The sequence below is a fragment of the Marmota flaviventris genome, chromosome 17 (assembly GCF_047511675.1).
Source record: "Marmota flaviventris isolate mMarFla1 chromosome 17, mMarFla1.hap1, whole genome shotgun sequence".
NCBI classification, from domain to species: domain Eukaryota; kingdom Metazoa; phylum Chordata; class Mammalia; order Rodentia; family Sciuridae; genus Marmota; species Marmota flaviventris.
Genome location: NC_092514.1, coordinates 51028648 through 51055557, shown reverse-complemented (window position 1 = coordinate 51055557; position 26910 = coordinate 51028648). Strand labels below are relative to the sequence as shown.

The following is a 26910-nucleotide window of genomic DNA, read 5'->3' as shown; positions in this document are numbered from 1 at the left end:
TTTCTTATTTGATACTTCCTAGAGCTCCAGGAGGAAGTTTGGACTAGACATATTATCACTATTTTTCCAAATGAGAAAATGAAATCTCAGAAAGTCAGACTTATAATAAAAGAATCCAAGCATATTAAATCTTGAGGGCATTTTGGAGATCATGTGGCACAATTTCTTCATTTTATGAATGGAAAATGAAGCCTCCATCAGGAAGTGACTTGCCCAAAGGCCACATGGTCACTGGCAGAGCTGGGATTAAAGTCCATTTGTCTCAATTCTTTGTTGGGTGCTTTCTCCTTGGGTTACATCCTTTAGGTCTCAAATGCAGATTTTCTTTATAATGAATCTAGGGCTTCCCTCCTTCTCTCCCCCTGAATGCTACTGTATGTCACAGACAGGGAAATACAGAGGAGCCTGTATTAGTTCTGATGAGACAAAGAGTGACTGGTTTTGGTCATAAAAATGTAATTAGACCAATGGTAGGAGCTCAGCTTTATCAATGAGTCTTTTTTTTTTTGCGGGGGAAGTTACCAGGGATTGAACTCAGGGGCACTCAACCACTGAGCCACATCCCCAGACCCTATCTTGTATTTTATTTAGAGACAGGGTCTCACTGAGTTGCTAAGTGCCTCACTTTTGCTGAAGCTGGCTTTGAACTCACGATCCACTGGGATTACAGGCATGCACCACTGCGCCCGGCTCAATGAGCCTTTTAAAATGTTGCCCGTTTCCCACCCCCAGGACTGGGTCCCACGGGAGAGTTGCCCAACAAACAGCCTGGCCTAGCACATGCCGCTGGTGGGAGAACATGACTTGGATGGGGGCGATCAAGGTTGCAGCTAAAAAATTAGTCCCAAAGGGTGAGGCTAGGGATGAAACTGGAGGATGAGCATGATGTTAAAGCCAGGAGGCTCGAGAGTTCAGACCTGTGGACGTGAACAACCAGCCAGTGTGACTGGTGCCTGAGATGTGGTGTGGGGACAGGCATGGGGCTATGGGGCTTACAGGTATCATGCAGGACTGGACATGTTGTCTACTGTGTGATTCTGTGGGTGTCATCTCTGGAAGAGACATACATTTTAGGAAAGCAGCATCTTATAATTTCAAAGAATTACATGTCTATTTTTTTTTCTTTTTTTTTTTTTAGGTCACTGGGGACTTTTTTATTTTTTTGAAACTCAGTCAGTTCATCTTTCCTTTGATGTGAGAAAAGCAAAATCAGACTGAAATCTTTTTTAACCTACTTGCCATTCATATAGGGTGCTTGCTGACCCTTTCATCTTCGCTGAAATCAGAATCCTTTCTGTTTGCCGAGTGTGCTGGTGCAATGCTATCTGGGCTTCAGTGTGAGGCTGATTCCCCCTCTGCCCTCTTCCCCATCTGTCCTCCTATTTCTGAGCACAGATAAAAAGCCTGGCACTCATTAGCTGGGCACAACTGCAGCCAGCCAGCCCGTGTTTACTGGGTGTCTGCAGGGTGCATGGCATTGCCCTGGGCACCTCTGAGAGAAGCCAACAGCTCCAACATCCCCTGCCCTGAGTCCTGGCTCCCAACAGTGCTGCAGGGGCTGTGTGGGCCTGGGGCACAGTAGCACAGCCAGACAGGCCAGGCGAATAGTAATCAGGAGTGTGAGGCAGCCGGGGAGTTTGGAATTTTGAGGAAGCTGGAGAGGAGTGAGGTTTTGGCTAGAATGAGAAAGTGTGAGAGATTTTTGTAAAGAGCTACTTTAAATGAAAGAAAGAGCTTCCAATAAGTACAGTTCTACTGGTGTCCCTAGGAGTGGCAGATGCACCTGTTCTTGTGAATTGATGATATACGAGGACAGAATTTTGCCATCATACTGTGATATTCCTTATCTGTGACATGTGTAATGGTGGAATGAGATGGGTAGCATTACCCTAAGTACATGTATGAAGACATGAATGGTGTGATATACTTTATATACGACCGGCGATATGAAAAATTGTGCTCTATATGTGTAATATTGTAATGCATGCTGCTGTCATATATAACAAATTAGAATAAAAAAAGATTATTTGGGTCTCTTCCTTTATTTTCTACTTAAGGAAATTGTTTTCTCTCTACATGCATTAGGATAGTCTAGCAGGGATATGCTCTTTTAAGTAATGCAAATGTTTGGAAGGCATTCTTGTCTGTAAACACTAGCAGTTGCCAACAAAAGCTTGGGCCAGCCTTTTCTGGATGAGGTAAAAGAGGCCAAATCCCTCTGAATCAGATAGCACCCCTCCATTCTGTCTTTGCCTAATGAACCCTTTACCAGAACCTGTGAAATGAAAAGCAGCTTGATTTGTTGGGGTGAAAAGATTGTGGGTCCATTTTTCTTTTCTTTTGCTTTCTCTGTGGGAAATGTTATGTCTGTGGGATGCAGAGAGACAATTACTTGCTCTCCAAAGAAATGAAGGTTTGCAATGAATGGGAAATAGAACGGAAAAGCCACACCTCCCCCTGAAGACCCATGGAAAATCCCATCTCCTCCATGAAATTCCTGTCTCAAACACCCCAGTGCCTCCCTGGGCCCAGGGATTGCCGAGTCTGATGGTGGCTCAGGACATAATTGCTGAAGATCAAGGTCATGGTGAGAGCTCATGACGATGAGGACAGTTCTCACTGCTGATGCCTATCAGGAGCCAGATCTGGTGGAAGCAGCTTTATCATCTATCTATCATCTCAAGTCCTCATGAGGAACAAGCAAGAAAGGAATTTACTTTAGTTTGGATCTGGAATGTCTCCCAAAGACCCGTGTATTAAAAAGGCTGGGTCACCACCAACTTGGTGCTATGGGAGGTGGTGGGAACTCTAATAAAAGGAAGAGCCCAGTGGACAGTCATAAGGACACTGAAGCTGCCCTGAGTCCTGGCTCCCAATGGAGAGGGGACTGTGAGACCCTGGCTCCTTATTTCTCCCTGCCTTTTACTCCTTGGTCACGAGGTGAGGTTTTTTTTTTTTTTGCTTCATCCTGTGCTCCTGCCATGAGGTTGCTTGGGCACTTGCTCCAAAGAAATGGGCAATCTTGGACTGAAACCTCTACCCAGGGAGCCTGAGTTGATTATCTGAGACAGGTGAGAGCACTGAATGACGTACCATTTTACAAATGGTCAGACTGAGACTCAAAGAGAAGGAGTCCCAAGCCATACAAGCGGTAAATACAAGAACTGGAACTCCCTGATAGGTTTCCTAGCTTCCAAAGCCCCGCCTCTGTCAGAGATCTTGGTGACTTCTGAGTGGGACAGAATGCAGATGTGATCCCCTCTCTTTTCAACAAGACACACCAAAGATCCATGAGCAGGTCAGAGGCCCTTTGAAAACAGCTTTTGCATAGCCCACACAAGAAAAGACCTGTAGGTTGGTCTGGTTTCTTGATTTCCCCATTGTCTAGCCTGGACTTGAATAGAATAGAATAGAATAGAATGCACACGTTCCTCTTCTCTAGTTTCACTAAATGTCAAGGTTTCATCAGCACAAACCATGCTCTTCAGGGAGTGAAGGACATTGCTATCCAGCACATCAACAAGGACGGGGAGTAACCCTCTCCACAGCAAGCCTTCTTGGGTATCTCCATATAGCCTGAGGACACAGGAGTGGACACACCGAGCTGCCCAGTAGCTACTTGCTTGTTGATAGGTGAAGGATGATTTTTATGTCCACCCCCCCGCCCTCTTTGCCCAGAATCAGGGAGAATGCATTTATCATTGAGGCTCTTCTCCCTTGCAATATCTCAGTCTTTTCTTTTACCCTATATGCCTGTCCCTCAAGTTTGAGTAGAAGTCAGATGCTGATGGCTGTCTCTGGGTCAGAGCTTGTTCCCACAGTCTTCATTCATATCTTTATTCATTTGTGCATTGATGGATGGATTGATTCATTCATTCATTCACCACTTGTAGAGGGCCTGCCCTCTGCTGGGCACTGTGTTCTTTGCTAGAGACAGAGACAAGAAAGACAGATACCCTGAACAACCTCACAGATCCTCTAGGTGTAAAAAAAAATGTGGCGTGCATTAAGAACACACTTTCACATTCTGTGGGAGCCCAAAGAGCCTCTAGCCTTGTCTGGGAATGGAAGAGGTGATGCTGGAGGGGCAGGGGGCTGTGTGAGATTTCATGATGTGCTGTTTGCAAAGCCCCCTCCCACTTCTTCCTGGTGTGTCCACACCATCTTAGGGAAGAGAGCTTGCATTTTTTTCTGAAGAAGAGACTCCTCAACAATGGACTACCTTCTACCTCAGCCATCTAAGAACACCTTTTGGAGAGCAGTTGGCCTTTGGAGGGATGGAGGGAGGGAAGAGGATGTCATTTCATACTTCCATTTTCAATTCTTCAGGAAGAAAGTTCTTCCCCTTATTTTTGGCAAGTGTTTTCAAAGTAACTGTGGTGTGGGAGGGTTTTCCCACACATTTTTAATGAACCCAGATTAATAAGATGTCACCAAGATAATGATAATTTTTAAAAACATTCAAATGAAATCTCTCTTGTTTAATAGCCTTCAATTCAGAATAGCTTTATGAACAGAGGTGGCTACAGATCAGTGATACCCAGGAATGGCTTGATCACACACAGTGGTCCGCACTGGTCCTCTGTGAAGTTGTTACTTTTTGCATGGACGCCTCCTGAAGTAGGTAGTCCTCCTCCCATTTAAAAAATCTGAATAGGAGAAATAATCATATTCCCTTATTTTTGTAAATAGCTGCTTGCAAAGTACTTTGCACTTGGCAGAGTGCTTTAATTGCTTCATTTATTTTTTTAAGATGCTATTATTGAGTTTGCTGAGTAACCATCCCATCAATTTATTGCATATTTATTAAGCAGTGGTTACCATTCTTAACATGAGTGTCAGAGCGGAGAAAAAGAAGACAGCGTCCCTGCTGTTGCAATACTTGCTTTTGAAGAAAATTTTTATTTTGAAATAATTTTAAAATTACAGTTGTTAGGATAGGGAGATACTGATACTTTACATATACCTATCTTCCTTTTTTAAAAAATGGAAACGATATCTTTTTTTATGTATTTATATTTTTTGTGGTGCTGAGGATCAAAGCCAGTGCCTCTACCACCGAGGTACAGCCCCCGCCCTAAACATATCTTCTTTTAATGTTAATATCTTGCATAACATCATGCTACTTCTGTTGCAACTAAGAAATTAACATTGGCACAACACAACCAACTAGACACCGTAGCCAGATTCTGCCAGTTTTCCAGACTATTGCCCTTTCTCTGTTCCAGGATCTCACTCATTTAGTTGTCGTCTCTCCTCAGGCTCCTACATGTGTGATAGATCCTTAGTCTTCCCTTGTTTCTCATGCTTTTTAACACTTCAGAAGGGTATTTATCAGTCATTTTGTAGAATGTTCTTCAACTCACGTTTCTCTTAGGTTCTCTCAAGATTATAAAGGGCTCATGGATATTTGGATGAATGTCACCAAGTGCCCTCAACACATCCTTTGGGAGCACCTGATACCCACACAGCATCCCTGGTGATGTTCACCTCGATCACTTGGTCCAGGTGGCCTCTGCCAGGTTTCTCCTCGGTGAACTTACTGTTTTCCTTTTGCACCCTCTTTTGTTTGGAAGTGAGGCACTAAGCACCATCTACACTTAAGAGGCGCTGGATTTTAGTGGAGCCTGCTTTTTAGTGCAAAGAGAGAGAGAAAAATACAAGCCAGTGGATAAATAAGCAAGAAAATGATGGGTGAATAATCGATGTGGAGCAGATAATTAAAGCAGGGGGATGTGACTGTGAGTGACTGTGTGACTGGGGACAATTCAGCTGACATCTAAATAACAAGGAGTCAGTTCTAGGGAGAAGGAGCAGCTTCCAACCAGGAACAAGCATGGTATTAAAAGACCCTGCACAAACCCTTCAGGCCCTCCACCACAGAGAGCACCAAACTACCAACTCTGGCCCACAAAGCCTGTGCAATCTGCCCTCTCCTACTCTGCCATTCCCACCTCTCTTGGTCTCTGGCCCTCTCCTGCTCCAGACCTGCTGATCACCTTCCTGTTCTCCAAAAACACCGAGCTCAGAATGTAGGCCTTGGCACTGCCCCTCCCATGGGGAAACTCCTCCCCAGCCCACCCTCCTGCTCAGCTTCCTGACTTAATCTACGGGTTTGAGGAAATGTTATCTTTCCAGTGACACCTACATTGCCTACATTGGCCTTTTTATGAAAAATAACAGTATGTCTTCACCTCTCAGGTCCCCAGACAGCTTAACCTTCTCTTTTTTTGGTTTGACTTGTATTTGACACGCACGCACGTGCGTACACACACACACACACACACACACACACACACACACATACACTCTCCTGAGACCCACAGGACCCCTTAGTGGATCCTGCCTCTAGGAACACCAGCTATCAGCTCCCGGATGAGCAGGAAAGCCATTGTCTCTAAATGCCTTGGACACTTTCTTTAGCTAGGAGGGCTGTTTGCCAAGCCAACAGGCAACAGCGACCCTTCAATGCCCATAATCTTAATGTGTGTGTGTGTGTTTTTTTTTTCTTAGAGTTATCAGCTTATAAGCCAGCCACCCTTTCTTTCCTTCCTTCAGACAGTCCAGGCAATGGTGAATTCTGTGGCTCTCTCTTCATTTACTGGTTACTAAAGAGGGATATACACGATGCCTCCCATCAGCTGGCGTGTATTGTATCGTATCGTAAAATTTCTGCTAAATCTCATAAATCTGTTTTCTCTAGTGGTGGCAGATATTGAGGTTACATTTCTCCTCAGGAAAGAAGAAAGGTAAGTCCAGAAACATGGTCAGACAAGAAATCTCACTGAAATGACCAAAGAATCAGGTTAGGAAGGAAATCAGAGAAGAATAGTACCATTATTATTATTATTATTATTATTATTATTATTATTATTCCCATTTTATAGATGAGCAAACTGAGGCAGAGAGTGGTACATAACTTGTCCAAGGCTAACCTCTGGGTTCAGGTATCTTCAGTATTAAAGGTTCACTATAACTATACTTCTCTTTTAGTTAAAATGAGCATGAACATTAAATAATATAACCTACAACATGGATGAGGCTCAGCACCAGTGGTAGGCAAGTCCAAAGCAGGCTGGGTGTCCTCACAGAGCCAGGGGACTTTAATGGGGAAATTATTTCCTGTCCCCTGATATTGTCAACAGTCCCTTCTCCTAGCACAGCATGCAGCAAGAAAGACTGAATGTCTTCTACCTGGAACAGAAGCTCAGAGGACATGATCTGCATTATTCACACTTGAATCTAGAGGCTAACAAAATAATCCACACACTGGGAGCTCAACCATGTTTCTATGAGGAACAAATATAATTTTTCATATAGAGTTTTGGGATTTTCATGATTCTGAATTACTCATTTTTTTTTTTCTGTTTACTTGATGAGAAAAGATTTAGGCACACTGCTTAGACTTTGGATGCAGGAATATATTTTCCTGAGTTAGATTCTTTTCCTGAAATGTTTTGTAAATCTGGCTAGAGAATCAACAGGTACTTAACCAAGGGTACAGGGATTATCATGCATTTGCAAGAAAGCAAGTCGTATGATAGCTAATGAAGAGGTGGTTTTGAAAATTTAGCCCTGGTCCCTAGCTCTTCACTCAAGTGAATATTCTTTTTTTCCTTTGAAAAATAAATCAAATACATGCCAGTATAGAAAAAAAATGCATATTCAATATTAAAAGGTCCACTGTAACTGAACTTTTCTTTTAATTAAAACGAGCATGAAAATTAAATAATATAACCTGCAATGTTGATTAAGTTCAGCCTCTGCCCAAGAAAGCTATGTATTTCTAACCTGTTGGCATTTTTCAAAAACATTAATAATGGGCAAACTATCCCAGTGAGGATATCCTGGGCTTAGATATTTGAAAAGCTTTTGGAAAGTGTTGTACATCTGGGAATCTTAAAAGTTAAGTCAACACGTGGGACAGGATAAATCCCCGAGTTATTCTATTGCTTTGGAAGGGACAGACATTTGATACAGTTATCATGGATCAGTCATCTGTGGTCGCTGATTGAAGGGGGTGACAGGAGCTGGGAACACAGGCTACATGGATGGCAGCTGCCCAACAGGTATTGGCTAATACCAAGTAAAAATGAAGCTCACTGCCCAGCAATAGAAGCAATATAGACAATTTGTATTCTTTTTGTTCAGAATTCTGAAAACTGACATTGAGATAAGAGTTGAGGATGGGCCAGGTGCAGTGGCTCACGCCGCCTGTGATCCCAGCAGCTCAGGAGGCTGAGGCAGGAGGATCACGAGTTCAAAGCCAGCCTCAGCAACTTAGCCAGGCCCTAAGCAATGCAGCGAGACCCTGTCTCTAACTAAAATATAAAAAAGGGCTGGGGGGGGGCTGGGGGTGTGGCTCAGTGGTTAAGCGCCCCAGAGTTCAATCCCTGGTATGAAAAAACAAAAACAAAAAACAAAAATAAGAGGTGAGGCTGTCTGAAGGGCCCATGGATTATGTTAGAAACGCTCTCCTTTTCTTTTTGATATGGAGAAGGGGGGTCCTTAATTATTTTGCCCCTTTATTATGCCAGTGTGTCTGTTTCTAAGTTTGCATTTTTTTAAAATCAAGATGTCAGCAAACTATTGGAGAAGAAAATAGATGGGGGACAGTGGCTGGAACCAAATGCTTGACACCTGCTCCCTGCAGGCACACTGGTAGGGCTCTTTACCTCACACTATCTAATTTTATCCAATCTACAACCCTCGGAGGTTGATATTATATCATCATCATTTCTTTCCTTTGGGAGAGCCTAAGTGACTTGTTAAAGGGCACACAGTAAGTGCAGCGCTGACATTCAGTTGTGTGTTTGCTGACACTAACCCCTAGGCAGCTTATTTGAGCCCAATCTATGATTCATGCATCAGCAAAAAAGAAGGAGTGGGAGAACACCATCAGTGGCCGGTAAGACAAGGGATAAGTCTGGGATGTGTCACTGATGTCTCTGTGACAAGTAGGATTGTTGAGACACTCAATCACATGCCTCTCTCACCATTACACAGGTCATCCAGACAAAAAAACTAAATAAAGGCTCTTCAGAACTAACAAATAACTATTAATCTCATGGACCTACCAGACATCTATAGAATATTTCATTCTTTGACAACTGAATTCACTTTCTTCTCAGTAGCACATGGAACGTTCTCTACAATCGATCATATTTTAGGGCACAAAGAAAGTCTTTTTTTTTTTACAAAAAAAAAATAGAATTTCTTGCATCTTACCAGATCATAAAGAAGGCAACAAGATATAAAAAGCAAAATATTTGAATACCCAGAGTTTAAATAATACACTTTTGGATGATGAATGAATCATAGAAGAAATCAAGGGAGACAAAAATAATTCTTAGAAACAAGTGAAGACAGAGCTACAACATGTCAGGATCTCTGGAACAGTAAAAGGCTAAACTCTCTGAGTGCACATCATGGATTGCTTAGAGTTGTTCTTTCTATCCATACAGGATGTTCCTGTTTGGGATGTTCTCATCCTCCTTCAGCCATGCTCATCCTTCCTTTGCAGGATCCTGCTAGTGTCAGAAAGCCTTCCTTAACACCCACATGGGGGTCAGAGCTATCAATGGCAAGTTAGCTTGTAGATTTTGTCAGGCCAATTGCAACAGGACCTACTCTCTTCCCACCACAGTAGATAACTGTTCTCCAAACATACACATTTCTTCTTTGGAGATTTTGAAATTGGGATGGAAAGCCAGCTAGCCAGTCATTCTGGACCATCAAGTCCAGGAGGGTCTTGATCCAAAAGGGAAATAAATTTTGCAGAGTGAGTGAGTGTGTGTGTGTGTGTGTGATTTCTGTCTTCCCCAGGCACGTAGAAGCCAACCAAAGAATAGTTTGTAGAGAAAATGAGAAAGAATGAGAATACAGCAGCCATGAAGAAATGAGGAGAAATGGAGTAGGAGTAGTTCCAGGGTCATGACTGAGGGTTATGGAAAATAATATTCCTACAAGACATCTCCCCAAGAAAAATGGAGGGACAGGGTGGCTCTGGAGGAGGGAGGGAAATTAGCCAAACATTAACGATGGGCCCTGAGGGGAAAAGAGCACACTTTCATCCTTTCCCGGGTTCATCCCCAGCATCTTCACCAAAAGCAAACATTCACCCCTTCCCAACCACAAAGGGTCCTGAAGGGAGGAGGCGAATACAGAAATGCTGGGCCCTGGACTTTCACCCTTTCCTACTGCAGATGAGTCCTGGGAGGAGAAAAGCAAATAGCAAAGCTCTAGGTAACTATGGGTCCCAGAGATAAGCAGTGAACACCGAGTTGTGAGCTTTTCCCAGTGACAACAAGTTTAAAACGTTTTACAACTACCTTCCTGAGTTAAGATTTTAACCTGCACAACTAGGTCCCTGACTGTCCAGACTTCACGTCTGCAGTCTCCAATGATTAAGTCACCCTCAGCGTAGACTATGAAACCCAAACTCCTTCTGTAACCCGGGGGCCATTTCCCATACCCAGAAAATGAGCCCTCCTCTGTGCCTGATGGATGAACTTCGCTACAGTATAAAGGAAAGCTTGCTGACCCGAGGTTGGCTTCTTCTCCTGCCTCCGCCATTTTGTTACCATGTGCTTACAAGGAACTTGTTTGGTTTCTGCCTTTCTGTTTCCTCACTGGCCTTGGACGTATCTCAAAGGCATTCTGGTAAGTTTCTCTTGTAGTTTAAGCTTATTTGAGAGGGTTTCTGTTGTTGGCACCCCCAAACACCTTGCTCAGATGCCCTTGGGACCTGAGCTCTATGAGGTTGGTGACTGGCTGGCTGTGTTGCTGGTGCATCCCAAGGCTGGCAGCTCTTGGCTCTTCGTCGTCACCAGTATTTGTTGAATGGCTCCGACTGGATACAAGCTTTTCTATCTAAGAGATAAAGATTTCACTACTGGGTCCTCTCCCAAATTGCCATATGCTCCAGGAAATTAAATGAATTGAAACCAAGGGCTGGCTGATTCCACCGAAAGGCACACCTCGCCTGCCTTGTCATTCCATCTCGTTCCCGCTCAGAGGAGGCAGGTGTGGAGAGGAGCTGAAAAGCACTCAGAAGAGAGCACACAGCAGGAGAAAGCGACAAGCCAGACAGACAGGGTGGCAGCCTCTTTTGTTCTGAGTGCTTTGGAATCAACTTGTTCTTTAATTAAAGGGGGGAAAATCACCCTCCAGCTAGTAAAGACACCCCTAAGAAAATTAAAGTAATGTAAATCAAGCTAAATGAATGCTCTAGAAGTACCACTAGAGCTTGGTAAGATGGAGTGTTTGGATGCCCTCGAGTTTTATAAGCAAAGCCTGCACCTGCTTTCTGGAACTGAGAACGCCCTCCCTTTTGTCTGACCGGGAATGAGGCTAAATGTGGACACTGGTAGGCATATACAGGGGAGCTTAGGTGACAGAAACTCCTTGCTATTCTGGCTCTCTAAAGACTAGAATTGAAACAAAGCCTAAGGAGATGTTGACAATTTCTGGGGCTCCTTCCTAGGGCTGCTCAGTGCAGAGAAATTATTTCAATTGTAACTAGAGTAGACTAAGTTTCTCCAAGGGGAATCCATGGTTTCTAATACAGTGCCTTATTAACCATGGGGCTATTTTACCGGGAGGTGGCTGGATGACTCAAGTGTGATAGAATGTGTGCATACTGAGAGCATGGTGGTGACATCAGGAGCAGGACGAGGAGGTTCGATATCTTACGTATCATAACAGCAAAAGTTCACATACCCAAGTGAGCAGAAAAATCTGAACTTGAATTTTTGGTGTCACATCAAATGGCTTAATTTCTCAAGACTTTATCCTATAGGAGTTATGAGCGTGTCTATATATCCTGATCTTTGGGGTAATGTCCCCAATGGAACAGACATTTTGTGACACACCAGTGTTTCTGATGTTCTAAGTAGCATGGTGACCCCTCAATGTTTACATGTGATGATAAAACTATGCATGATTTTTCCTTCCCTAGGCCTCCTGATACTGGCAGGGTCCTGAGTGAGCTATTCTAATGCTTTTGTTTTCTGGATGAGGGAAAGAAGATCCACAGAGGTCAAGTGTCTTGACTAAGGTCATCTAGACCCAGGGCACTTTTGAGATTACATCAGCCCTAACTGTATCAACCTGGACTGTCTCAGGCAAACCAGGACAGGTGAGTAGCCTATCTCACAGCTGGACTCACAGGGCATGGGAAATATTCCAGGTGCAGGTTCTCTGCGCAAGAATGAGTCCCCATGTGGGGATGGGGAAGGGCGCCACCTGGAGGCTGGAATGGGGAGGGCATCTCCTTGCAGGACCTCAAACTGATGAGACTTTCCCACCAATCTAAGCTGCAGTTAGCAGGGGCCTATACAGTGAGGAAGAGTCTCAATTTGTTTGTGCTGCTCTGATAGAATGCCTGAGGCTGGGTAATTTATAAAAACCAGAAATTAATTTCTTATAGTTGTGGAGGTGGGAAGTCCAGGGTCAAGGCAGCTGTCTGAGGGCTGCAACCTCTGGAGGGGGGAGGGATACTGTATTTTCACAAGGCTGAAGGTGGGAGGAGCCACTTTTATAAGGGCCTTAATCCCCTCAGGGCCTAATCACCTCTTAAGCCCCAGCTCTCAGTACCATCACATTTGGCAATGTCTGAATTTTGAAGGGATACATGCAAAGCATAGCAGCGAGTATTAGGCTAAGCCATGGTCCTGAGGAGGACAAAGACACCAGGCAAGGAATGGTGCCATTTGCAAAGAAGAAAGTGCTGGCCCCACTGCAGGCAGCATTGACATTGATAAGAAGATGGCAATCAGCAAAGGCTTGAGCCCAGATTCCTAGAGTAAGGGCATTTGGAACAAAGGATGCAGTTTGTAAGAATCTCACTTCCTGCTTGGAGGCCACTCTGGGTTCCTGTTAGATGTGGATGGAGGATAGAAATGCTGACTCAAAGAAGTACGTCAGTGCTAACTAAAACTGGCACTTTTTGTGTACTCACTGTGTGCCATATACTGTTCTGAGCACTTTCCATATATTGTTTCTCTTTATCCTTAAAACAACCTTGGAGGGGGCTGGGGTTGTGGCTCAGTGGTATAGAGCTTGCCTAGCACACGTAAGGCACTGGGTTCAATTCCCAGCACCACATAAAAAAAACTAAATAAACAACATAAAGGTATCGTGAACATCTACAACTAAAAATATTTAAAAAAAACACAAAAACCTGAGGGTAGAACGGTTTCTAATTCTGATTACAATGTTGGTTATCCAATTCTATACACCATTAAAATTCAGAGAACTGTACTCCCAAAGAAAAATATTTTTGTTTTGTGTGTAATTTTCTTGTAACTTCAAAAATAAATTTGAAGATAAAGAAAGGAGGGAAGAGATAAAAGAATACATATTGTATAAGCCCATTGATTGAAATTCAAAAAAGGCAAATCTACGGTGACTGCAGATCAAGGGTTACCAGGGGTTGAGGTTGGGGATGGGATGGGCGGCAGAGGATCACATGGGAACTTTTTGGAGGGATGGAAGTATTCCAGTTCATTGTGATGGTCTTCACATGACTGCATTTGTGAAACCACATCAAATGGGACAGTTAACCCATTATGTCCCCTTGTCCCATTTATGGAACATCTAAAAAACTTAAATTGAGCAATAAATATACCACTTATTGGTAACTTTGAAATTCATATTTATGTTTTTAGAGTTCTGAGAAAAGTAATAGGTGAATTTTATTTAGTGATAATTAATATCCATTAGTATTAATGGTCTCACTAATATTATTGATGACAATAAATTATATAATGAGCTCTACATTGTGATCTCCAGCCTCCTTTAATGCACCTGTGTCAGTTTCATTGAGATATTCACAGCATTGAAAATTTGGGACTTAATGGCTTAAAAGTGCTGAATTTTTTAGTATGTAAACTAACCTCACTAAAGCTGGGGAGAACCACTCTATAGCTTAGGCATCATTATTTGTCTCATCTTATTAATAAGGAAACTCATTAATAAAGCACTGAGAGTTTCAGTCACTTGCCCAAGGTCACAATGGGTAAGTGATGGAGCCTGGATTCAAACAAAGAATGAATAACTCACCTGAACCATTAACATCTGCTCATGCACAGAGGCCACAGCTCCTCCTCTGGGTCAGGGGAACCCATCAGTCCTAAAGAGGCTGGTGCAGTGGGCATAAAATGCTTGACCCCCACCAAGAACCTTCCAGAAACAGCAGCTGTTCTGGGGTAGCCATTGGGTCCATAGACAGTTAGTCTTTGCTGAAGCAGACACAACGATTTGCTTTGAAAAACTGATGCAGGGGCACCAGGTCCTGAAGCAGGTATCTGTGATCCCAGGGCCTTCCTCCCTTTCCTGGCTGGGAGTGTGATTTAAAACCCCTGGCTAAGCTCATTTTGCCAAATAGCTCCTGCAGGATTCATTTTCAAGGCCAAATCCAGAAATTTCTAGCTCAGCAAATAGATTCAAAGCAAGAAAATGTATTCACCCCAGCTACCCCTGAGACTAAGGAATACAGTTTTTCTTATTTTGCAGAGGGGGTGCGGATGGATGCGTTCATGCACAAATTTACAGATATACAATAACTTACGTTTATATTTTTAAGAAGAGAGATTAAAAAAAAACACGAATGTCTCTCTGTGTGTAACATCCTGATTGCTGTCCAGCTGGGCGGGGAAGGCTCCCATCCTGAGCAAGAACAAGTGACGCTGTGTCATATTTCATGCCACTATTCTGCTGCTTGGAGAAATAGGCTCCGGTCTCACTTTACAGTCAGAGAAAAATGCAGACTGTTTTTAAAGCAAAGTGAAGAGGAGCTGAAAGATCATCTTGGGTAGCAGAACAAGGCACTTAGGATTAGAGAAAATGGGCTTATGAGATCAGGTGCCCAGAAAGGTCAGGTGACTGGTTTAAGGTCTCTTGGGTGTATAGCTGGGATCAGATACCTGGCTTCAGATTTTAGCTCTTTCCTGTAGCAGCCATGGGACTACAGTCTCCACATTTCTTTCCTTCATATACACTATGGTGCTAATGAGTGCTAGCTCACAATTTTATTGTAAGGATTGGGTATGATAAGACCCTGAGATATAGTATGTGTACACTAAATTACAGCTGATGGTAGTACTGATTAATTCATTGTGCTGATGCTAATATATCTTATCTGTAAGGGGTTTGGACTGAGTTCTAATGTTCAAAAGGCAGACCAATAATTGACTTATTTGGCACTTTATGTCTTAAAATGCTCTACCCCTGGGCTATTTATTTGCTTTTCTTGCATTACATAATTATCCTGTAACATATATAGGACCCACAAGATTGGCCCCATCTCACAGTTTAAAAAGACTCAAAAAGGTGAGATGATTTACCCAACTTTCCTTTTACCAAGATCACACAGGTCGCAAGTGACAAGAGAGGGCTCTTGAATTCAGAAAGTCTAAAATGTTGCCCTCTGTCTGATGGCCCGAGTGACCGACTGTTAGGCCAATGCCCTTTCCCCTTGTGGTGCTTGTCTTGCTTCCCTCGAGTCCCCTTCCAGCCAAAGCAACCACTGCTTTTGGAGACTGCCTCTAACAAGCAGATCCAATGAATAATCATGAGAGTAATCCTACTGTTGCCCTTTTAGTGCTGAGATGGGGATAGATTTATAGAGGCTGACTCTGGCTGGTATTTGGGAATGGATAATTACCTTCACTTACTATATCCTAGGTGCTTCTGCTAAATATTTACTGCCCAGAATTCTGCCCTTTCCAACCGATTCTGAACACGAGCATGCCACAGGCAACTAAGTGGCATAATTCATTTGGGCTAACCATAAATCTAAGGCTTCCACCAGAAATGATGCAAAGAATTAATGGAACATGAAATCAAGTAAATGGAATTGAGTACAGTAATTAGTTCATATTTTAATCCTCAGGTCTGTTTATTATCTGTCAACTGGCGAGCAATTAAGTTGGCACCATCGAGACAATTAGCTTTGTTTCAGCAGAAGTTTATCGATATGTCAGAGCAAATGAATCTGGGAGTTTTAAATGGCTTTATGTTGAACTGTATAGCAGCACCTCCCGCAAGTGGCTAGACACCTAACGATTTAATTTTGCAATATTATTATCTAGATTACTTATATTTAATATTATAGAGCTGTTCTGGAGGATCTTAGGGTTACGTGGACAGGAGGGTTCAAATGGCCCAGAAATATTGCTTCTATCCTTAAGTTCTTAACGCAGTAGTTTGATTGCTTTTCCATATTGAGACCAAAGAAGGATCTTTAAGGCATTACACTTTCCATTTTTAGTCTCCCAATCTTTAATTTTCACATTTCTTGCAATCAGGCACCATGATGGCTCGCCCTCAATTGCTGATCTTTTTTTTTGGAGGGGCACTTTGGCACTCTTAAGATCTATTTCCTCACGGACACTCATCCTGCTCATGTTTGTAAAGTAACTGGCCAAAGTCTTTGCTGTTTTGAAGCTGACTCCATAAAAGCCCTTGTGACAGGCATCTGCTCACTCATATAGGAAATCTGATGCTTGGGCTGCAGGCTGTCCTGGGTATTTAAACCAAATGACCAAAAGGGACTTTTGAATCCTGGGATTTCACAGAATTTTAAATTAAAAATCCCAAACTAAGAGACAACGAAGGTTCTGATCCCAATTCTGCCACTCCATCTCAGTGACCTCAGGCCTTTGTCCTTCTGACTTTTGATTTTTCCTTTGTCCATACAGTAGGTGTGTTGGAAGAGATGATCTCAAAGGTGCATCTGACAGGGACCCTTAAGATGGAAGTTTCTAGTAGATTTATTCTTTCCAAGTCTGGCTCTGTATCTGGAAGTGGGAAATGTGAGCTTTCGTGGAGCCTCTGCAAGTTTTCACGAACTGCTGACAGAGGTCAGAGTAGCAGTTAGTAGGTCATTCTTATTTAAGACCTTCTTTGCCAATTGGTTTTATTCCCGTGGCTTTGGAAAACAGTTTTGAAAATGCAGTTAAGTTCACTGGACTGTTGTGAGTAGGACTCATCCCTTCAATGGCAGTGTCACAGCTACTGATAAATGAAATCCTCATTCATCACTTGCAAAGGGTTGACTGATGGTCTCCATGGTGACAGTTAGGTCTAAGACTGAACCCTATCAATTTCCGGCTAGTTCCTGTCTGGAACATTATCTTTGTGATGTAACTCCATCCAGGCTTTATCAGAAACACCGTGAGGAAGGAAGGTCAGAGGACAGAGGAGGAGGATGGTGGCTGTCATAATGCCACCCTGGTGGGACCAGGCCAGAGGCATGACTCAGGTTAGGATGGAGTCCACGGGATGGTGAATTGACCTCAGCAGGCTGTGTTCAAATGCAATATCTTCACTCTGAGGCTGCCCTGCTGTGTCCATTTAAAATTGGGCAGTGCAGGGAGCTGGAGTGGCCTGTCCTTTCCAAAAGTCATCACGACCATTTCCAGAGGGAAAACTCCCTATCCATAGATCACAGTCGCCATCCACTTGCTGTTGTGTTTACAGCGTGCATGACCACCATCTGGACTCCTGACCCCTGTTTGCTCTGCTTCTCCAAGGCCAGCTTGCTCGCTCTGGGTGGGACCAGAATCCAGAGCGTTGGCTTTTAGTTTTGGCAAAAAACAAGCTCCCTAGTTGGGTCCTGGGAGTAATTCCAGGGCTGACATGAAGAATCTAAATGAATTATCCTAGCCTACTAGCTCCAAAATGATTCCATTGCTCCTCCCAGGTACCCTGAAGAATTCACTTACCTTGAATTTTGTGAATAATTTAACATAAAAATTCCAGAACTTCTGTTAATATTGACATTAACTTGATTAGGTTTGTCATTACGACTATAAAATTTCGTTCGTGATTCGCTGGGCATAGTTTAGGCACGCTGAAAGCTCCCGTCTTTTAAATGATCTTCATTTACTCATTCAATCTCTTTGTTCAGCGATATTTATCTAGAGCCCATTATGTATAGAGGAAGATATTAAAAAGTATTCCGGAACCAATGGGAGTGAACAGGGTGACTGGGCCAACAGGATCCTCTGTTGGATCATAGACTCCTTAAAGGCAGGCCCTGTGGCTGGTCGGTCTTTGGGTTTTCCCACTGTGCCGGGGCCCAGCGGCAGCAAATAATTATTAGTGTGGGGTTTATGGATAAACCTTGGCCTCCGTTAAACAGTGCCGTGAATCAGAAGACCTGAGTTTAGTCCGACCTTGGTCATTCATTGTCTTGGGCCCTATTTCCCCCAGGTACAAAGGAGATAACGTTAACAGCAGCCTCATTGAGCTTGTGTTTATTGATTAAATAGGAGAATTTATGTCCACCTGCTTTGGGATTGATTCATGGTAAAAGCTAAAGTCTATGCAAAGCCCATGCAGAGAGGACCTCTGTGTATTGCAGCAGCAGCCCCTGGCCCTGCTCCTACCTTCGGACCTCGTGCCCCAACCCTTCCCATGCATGCCCGAGCTGCTTCTCTCTTCTCTCCCACTCTGGGGCCATTGTGCTGGCCGCTGGCCCTGCCTGAGATGTCCTTCCCCTGGACGTCCTCCCAGCCAGCTCACAGATGCCATCCTCTCCATGAGATCGACTCTGGCCTCCCAATTTAAACTCATAACAGTACTTCTATTCACCAGTCTCTGTTACCCCTACTTGACTCTGTTTTTGTCCCCAGAGCTTTTATCATATTCTGAACACATAAACGTATTCATTTATTATGTTTATTATTATTATCTGTCTGTAAAGTCTTGAAGGGTAGGGATTTTTATCTGTTGTATTCACTTGCAGCACATAGTAGATAATCAATATCTGTTAATGGGACAAATGAATGAAGGTCAATCATGAAGCACGTGAACAGTGACCAGATGTTAGCAGTGAGATTTTGCAGCCACCTATGGACCTGGCTGGGCAAGGTCTGCATTGTGCTGCACAGTAATGGATCGACTCAAGTCTTTGCCTTGTCCCTCCAGTGAATCTGAAATCCCTTCAGGTGACCCTTGATTATTTCATCACTTGGTGTCTTCCATCATATTTAGGGTAGAGCCTGGTTTGTGTTTTATAAATATATTTTGAACTTTACAAAGCTTACTTTTTTCCTAGAGAAATCCTAGAAGAAATCTTATCGGTAATGATGAACTAGAGCCCTTTTTCTCTTTTCCTGTTTCTGGGGGAATGTGATGCTTTGGGCATCTTTTATCAAAGCAATCCAACTTTCACTTAAATGGGGTGGTATATATTCTGTGTAGCCAATGAATGCAACACACCTCAGAATTTCAGGGGAAAAAAAGTTTGTAAGGTTTTTGTTCCTGGGATACTATTGGTTGAGTTGTTGATTCAGCAATCCAATGATTCACTCCACAAGCATCACTTGAGCGTTTATTATATGTAAAGCACTGTGCTAGGTGCATGGCACACAAAGATGAATAGCTCTTACATTGAGAGGGTCACCAAAATCATTCATTCCTTCATGTGGTCAACATTTATTGGCTTTTGTGTGCCAGACAACGTAGGAGGAGATGGGCATAGAGTGATGATCAAGACAAAATCCCCATCAGCAGGGAACTAGGGTTCTGATAGAAATGAGAATCAACAGTTACAAGATCCACTCTGATGGGTAACATCATAGATTGGGGTTGGCAAAACTTTTATGTAAAAGACCAGGTAGGAAATATTTTGGCCTTTGCAGGCCACACATGGTCTCCATGGCTGTCTATTGCTGCTGCTCCTCCTCCTCCACCTGCTTCTCTTCTTCTCTCTCTCCTCCTCCTTCTCCTCCTCCTCTTTGTTCCCTTTCCTCCTGCTCTTTTCCTTTTTTTCTTCTTAAACAATCTTTTAAATGTAAACCATTCTCAGCTCCTGGGCTGGACTTATCCCATAAGGTATGGATTGCAAACCCCTGTAAACAGGATTCTCTGGACTTCCAGAGGGGAAAGCACCTGGCTAGCTGGGAGTGAGCTGAGGGGAGGGAAGGGAGCTTGGGAATCTCAAACAGGAAGACTGAGGTGGAAGAAGGGTAGGAGTTGGAGCTGGCTTTCAGAGTGGAGAGAAGAACTTTCTCTTGGCCCATGAGCAGCACTTCCATACGTTACCCATGTACCTGTTACTCTTAGACATCAGAATATTCTCATTCTCTCTTAACCTTCGATTGTGCCACCGACATATCTCTACCAGCAGATCCCAGCCACACAGCTAAGTGCTCACTGGATGGCCTGAGCCTTCCTCCCCCGAGCTGTGCAAGGCGTCCTGGGCCCTGGTTCTCTGTTGGTGCTCCCCCCGCTGTTCACACCCACACACACTTGAGTCCAACTTGGTGTTAGTTGCTTGTCCTACAGATTTGTGTTGTTTTAGGAAAAAGGATGCAAATAACTGTTTCCTTAAAGAAGACGAGGCCTGAATTTTGTGTTGTTCAGTTTTAGTTATTAATTCTGAGATAGATGTTCTATCTTTTCTGATTAAAGCTACAAAAAAAAAAAAAAAGAAGAAAAAACCCATATATTTTACACATGACCTTTAACCTCCCTTCCTCAAATGTGTTTTGAGCAGGATCAGAGACTCCAGAGGCTGTGACCTAGAAAGCTCCACTGCCTCCACTCCACCTTCAGAAGGAGCCGCAGGTGAGCTGCTGTACACAGCTGTTCATCCACTCCCTCTCTCCCTCAGTGTCTGTCTGTCTGTCTGTATGTCTGTTTGTCTCTCTCTCTCATTAGTAGGGATGGAACCCAGGGGTCCTTTACCACTGAGTCATATCCCCAGCCCTTTTCATTTATTTATTTATTTATTTTGAGACAGGGTCTCACTAAGTTGCTTAGGGCCTCACTAAGTTGCCAAGGCTGGTCTTGAGCTTGCAATCCTTCTTCCTCAGCTTCCTGAGTTGCTGGGATTATAGGAGTGTGCCACTGCCCCCGGCCCATTCTCTCTTATTATGATTCAAAGAGAGTTATTTCATTATCCTCTTTCAGAATAAACCTCAAATATACTCACAGGATGTTATCTGTCAGCATACACAGCTCTCAATACACTGTAGGCTTCTCTGAGTAGAAGCTGGACTCTGGCCTTGCTCAGAGCCAATCACACAGTACAGTAGTCATGCAAAGAGTGGATAAAATCAAAAAAAGGATTAGGCCACAGACAGCCTGTGGAGGGGCTGGTGCAAATCTCAGGGTACCCTTTATCCCTTTGAAAAGAAGAACTTAAAGGTTTTGAAAATGAATTTGTCCAATGTCTCCCAAATAAGAAAGATTTTGTTCTTGTCTAGTCTCGCTATTGCAACTTAATCCACAGGCACGCTTCTTTTCCAATATGATCTTTTGCCTGGTTAAATGTATTTGTTTCTTTTCATAAATACCCTACTTTATACTGGATATTAATCTAAGCACTTAGACATGATTAGCAAGCTAAGGGTTTTACTTATTAAAAACAGTTAATTTTTGCCTTTAAAAAAATTGAGACATTTGAATCCCTGAATATGCTCATTTATCACCCACCCCCAACAAGGCACCCTGGAGTTCTCCATGTAGGACATGAATAATTTTTATAAAAATGCAGTTGCTGACTGTGTCGTACATCCATGCAGCTTTATAAAACAAAGCAAATGATTACCATCAATTATAATAACCTCACTAGACAAGACTGCAATTAATCTCCAGCTCTTCCGATAACAACTATTGCACTATGCTAAGGAAGATGGCTACCATTAATTGACTTATCACGATCAGCAATGATAGATGGGGCAGATGGCAATGTGATTATTCACTGTCAATGACATAAACACACACTTTGTTGTGGGAAGTATCTACTTGGGTCCTCTCAGAGGATAGCCAGAAATAGAGACCCAGGTGGCTTCAAAGGGAGCACAAAATAAAAGTAAAAAGTGAAGCTATGGCGTGACATGTATTTTTTCTTTTTCCTGAGGCGAACCCTCGGTAGAATACCATCGGAGGAAATATCTATGGGAAAATCATAGATGGTGTAGAATTTCATGAATAGAAATTTGCCCGCTTGTGTGAAGACACCAGGTTCTGTTCAATACTCAGTAATTCCCACAATGGCAATTCACTGTTTTCCAGAAGCAAATTCATTTCATTCAAGAAAAAAAAAAGCTAAGCATTTCTTGTTCACTAGGGCCCCTTTAAGGGGCTCAATTGGCCAGTTGCTTTTCCAATGGTCTGATTTGGAAAATTTTTCCAAAATTCTGATTTCTTGCACTGAAATACACACCCCGTTTTTCTACAGACACCTCATATTGAGGGGCTTGGAAAGAAATGTGCTATACCTGTGGTCTACTCAGCAAGGTCTAACTCTACTTATGCTGAGGCTGATGCTCAAACCTGCCTTGGAACAATTGGTGTGTCCATGGGGAAGCTGCTCCCCAAGTCCAGTCAGTTCAGAAAGCACTGTAGCTTGCTATTTCCAGGAAGCAATCACCTGTGTGTGTTCCCTTTCCCCTCCTTTTTCTCTTTTTTTGTACAGTAAGGTTTTATTCTTTAAGTCTTCTTTAGAAAACTGGTGTAATTCAGGCAGAGCTTGTCCTGGAATTGACATAGAAATTGCTAACCAAAACCTCTTGGGGAAAGCTTTACAAAAACTCTACCTGAACCCCAGTTCCCTGAGATTCTGAACTCAGCTGGATTGGGGAAGGACCCAGACACAAATGTTCTGAGAGGGCCTCCCAGTTCTCAGTATTTATTTGCTACTCTTTTTAAAGGCATTCTTCACTGAAGGCTTTCTTCATTGAGAGCACTTCAGGTCCTCTTGAGGGAGCACTTCCTACACAGAGTCTTAGGCTCTCCTGGGAACTTTTGAAAAATGCAGATTCTTAGGGTTACCCGATCTCTGGGGTCTGGGGGAGGTCTGGAAAAATAAATACCCTAAGAGATCAAGTTTCTGTGCTTCCCTTAAGGATTCCGGGAGCACTAATTTAGTCCAAAATTGTAACCTGTTCATGTACAAGTCACAAAACACCCTTATGACATATGGAAGAAATAAGTGATACAAAGAACTCTATGATGTAAAGATTTTAGCCTAGAACCCATCTATATTTTCACTCCTAATTTAAACAGTAGAAATACTTCCACTCTGAGACAGTGTTGTGATGGTGTCCAGGCACCAGGATAGGACAGTCCAGTGAGGGAGAAAAACAAAGGAATAACGGCAGACAAGGGAGTGAGGCACTAAACCAACAGTTAAAATAAATACAAATGTTAAAGTAATCTACATCCTCAAAAGGAAGAGTTTGTGTAACTTTGAATGTTTTCTAATTCAGACTGGCAGTCCCCAGTTTTGCACAAATTGGGAGTTTTTACCCTGTTTTTATCATATGCCCTGCCACACCCCGGATTTTTCAATACATGGCCTTTGCAGACATCCCTAATCAATTCTAGATTTTTCCCCCAATAGATGGAGAAGGGAAACTCATACTCCTGCTTAACCCCATTGTCCATGCAGCCATTACTAATAGATTCCAGATAAAATGCTAGATGAAATCTGCATGCAGCTTTTCTAACACATAGTGCCCCTGACATGCCTCTGGCCTTTTCTTATGCTGTCCCTCATTTCCTGCTTCATCTTCTGTTTTTTTGTCTTATCAACCAAATACTTCCAATGCTCCTTACATTTGAAATCTCACTTAAATTTTAAAATAACCTCGAGAGATGTCAAAATTGTGCCTTAGAAGGCCCAAGTAATATCCCAAGATAACACGGTTAGTGTGTATCAAAGCAGGAGCTACAAACCCAAGTCCTTTGACTCCAAAGCTGATGCTCTTAAAATTGCTCTTCATTGCCTCTCTTCAGAGCCCAGTTCAAAGGGCAACTCCTCTGTGAAGCTTCTTCTAACCCCTTCAAGTGAAATTTGTCACTTCTTCCTTTGAGTATGCCAAGGTCTTTGTACAGTTCTATTACAGCATGACATTATACTTTAATGATTTGAATATAGCACTCTTTGAACTCCTATGTGGTAGGAGCTCTCTCTTTTTTTTTTTCTTTCTCTTTCTTTTAAAAATCCCTGTATCCCTGGTAACTAGCTGAGTCCCCAGGCAGACTCTCTTAGTTGTAACGTTTTAAACACACATCAAAATCTGGCCAACGGACTTCTTCAAGTTGTGGGTCTGTTTCTCGGTGTATGACCCTACCACGTTAAAAATAATGCCAGGCAGGTTTAAACATGACCTGGATTAAAAATAAACAAACAAGCAAACAAACAACAAAACAAAGAGCCTTAGTGGTATACATGCATCTGCAATTTCAAATCCTTCTTGTCATGAGTACAGGGCATTTAGGCATATGAGGACCCCCAATCCCTAGTTGATAACTACCCTTAAGTATACTGCAGTGAAATCAGGTCAAAATTAGCTACACCCTGTTTGTCGAGTGTCACATCACAGATGAGGTCTGTTTAAACTTTAGTTCCCGTTCTATAATTGAAGCCATGGTTGGGCTTACTGCTGTGGCCTGAGTTTTGTCTGGGTAGATGGTGGCACACAGTGACACTTACTGTTAATGGTGGCACACGATGACATTTCCATTCTGCAGATTCTCAGACAAACCATTTAGTTGCCTGACATTTATTTCACAGTATGTTATAGTTTTGAGCAAATAAAACCTATTCTAGCAGAAGGGAGAATTACAAAATCTGCACCATCATACGTGGCACACAAGGGGCTGATGGGTTCAGATGGGTACGTGAGGGGTGAGGGTTTGGGGTCAAATAATGTCCTGGAGATATAATAGGGCATGAGTCTTAAGAGACCTGCACCAATGTCTCACAAGATAATGCTCGGTTTTACTGTTTCATTCCCTGGGAGATATTGGGAGCTGGTTATAGACTTCCACACCAACATGCAAAAGACAGATGGAGAAAGGAGACACAGACCTTCTCGTTTCACAGATTCAAGGGAAATCTTCCCATCTGTTATTCCACCTTGGAAGTAAATAGGCACCAAACCTCATGAACCGGCACTTGACCTTAGTAGTCTGACGACCTACCTACCTCCCCAGAGAAGGCCTGTCCATTGAGGAGGTGCTCCGACCCTTGGCTGTCCTCACTCCCAAAGTGTAGCCGGATCTCCTCCAGCCGATGGCTGTACGTCATGGGACCTCCTGATATGTTGACCAAGTGCTCCTTGTCCAGGCGGAGGGACACGTGTCTTCCAGTGTTGTACATAGTCCCACTGACCTGCAAGGCAAAGGCGGACAGGTCAGGCAAGGCTGTCCTTCCACTATGCCCCAAACCCAGCATGGTGTGTAGACCGATGCCTTTTCCTTCTTCTGAGCAGAAGGCATTAGGCTAAATCCACAAGTGAAGTAGGAGATGGCAGCCTTCCCATATATACTTCCCTTCCCTACCTAGCTTCTAAGGTATTCCCGTGAAGCGTAAACCACATTGCCATTTAGGAATTTGAGGTAGAAACTCAAAGGTGACTTAACCAACTGTGACTAATATTCTGTACATTGCGCCTTATAAAAAGATAACTTGTCCCTCTTACCATAAGTGTTTGGAAGGCAGAGATTCTGTAAAGTATCAAAAATCTCAGGTGTGAGAAATTACAAAATCTGCACCATCCTATAACATGTAGCAGCTGCAATGTGCTAGCTCTGAGCGGCTTTTAGAGGCCTTCCATTGCAGAGAGCAATTAGCAGGGAGGGATGCCAAGAACAGATGAGGCACAAGGAAGTCAGAAGAGATGACTAGGAGCAAAGGCTGGTGGGAGAAGGAAGCGCTGTGTGTTTGGTCCCAGGGGTCTGGTCCTGTGTTTTAGTTAGACCCCTGTCCTGCTGCTGCCACCAGACGTTGCACAGGATAACTCTGATCCCTCCTCGGGCTACCAGCCAAACTAGAGGGTCATACAAGTTTCCCGTTTCACCCAGCCCTGGATTAATTCCATAACCCTGATTCCCATCTTGCTTCGGTCCCTTCCAACTGCTATGCTTGCCACTCTGTATTCTTTTGCCTTCTTTCTTTTCTCTCTGGACTTGTGGTTCAGCTTCATTTTCTGGATTATGACCGTAGCACTTCCGGACAACTGACTCTAGAACATGGTTCCTATCTGGGACTCTACTTCGTTTCTCTCCTGGGTTGACTTAGCTCTTGGAGCAAGGTCTGGAGCTTAGGGGAGACTTTGGATGAGTCTAGATGGGATGCTTCTGGGTTATTGGATGCTGAACTACTTGGCTTCTCTTCCTGCTTACTCCCAGTTTTCTGTGCAAGAGATTCCTTAAAGGTTTCTCCTAACTTCTGATTCCTTCGTTAGATGTGTCCTTATATTTTTGCTCTGTGGCATTCACTTTTACCTGCCCATCCACCTTTCTGACCCTGACTTTGTTATTGATTGGTTATTTTAGTTCTCGGATTGCTCACCAAGCCCTCCACTGATTCATTTTTTTCAACCACCTAACTGTTAGATGGAGCCCATGTGACTGATGTTGGCCCTGGGCTGTGAGACATCACAAGTGTCACTTCACTTCCGGTCTGAAATCATGAAAAGTTTATGCACACTTCTGTAGTCTCTCTCTTCCTGCACTACATCAACCAAGGATATCATGTGGAAATGTAAATATGGTGCAGCTACTGAATGAATCCTGTGTCAACCAGGGTCCCTGGGGGATTATGTGCAGTTTACAAAAATCCATAATTCTACCCCAGCCTCACAGTGTCTTTTTCTGTGCCTTTGAGTCTGGGCTGGTTTTATTGCTGACTTTGGCTGATAGCATGTAGCAGCAGCAATGTGCTAGCTCTGAGCAGCTTTTAGAGGCTTTCCATGCTTCCAGGCACCATCTTGGAAACTTGAGAGTACCATGCAAGTAAACCTGGGCTAGTAGGCTAGGGGATGAGACCACAAGGAGAAGAGCCAACCCCGGAGAGACCAACCTAGACCAGCCAACCCATGGCTGATCCATCAGCTAATTGGCCCTGTCAAGATCAGTATGGCTTATAACAGACCAGAAGCA

The 26910-nt window shown here is 43.3% G+C and overlaps 1 protein-coding gene across 1 annotated transcript in view; it reads right to left on the bottom strand.

Moving 5' to 3' along the window:
• Ca10 (carbonic anhydrase 10) overlaps positions 1-26910 on the bottom strand; it is a 466152-nt gene that overhangs the window by 70526 nt on the left and 368716 nt on the right. The window contains exon 4 of the mRNA XM_027924743.2: positions 24953-25138. Within this exon, the coding sequence (XP_027780544.1) occupies positions 24953-25138 (186 nt within the window). The remainder of the gene's footprint in view (positions 1-24952; positions 25139-26910) is intronic.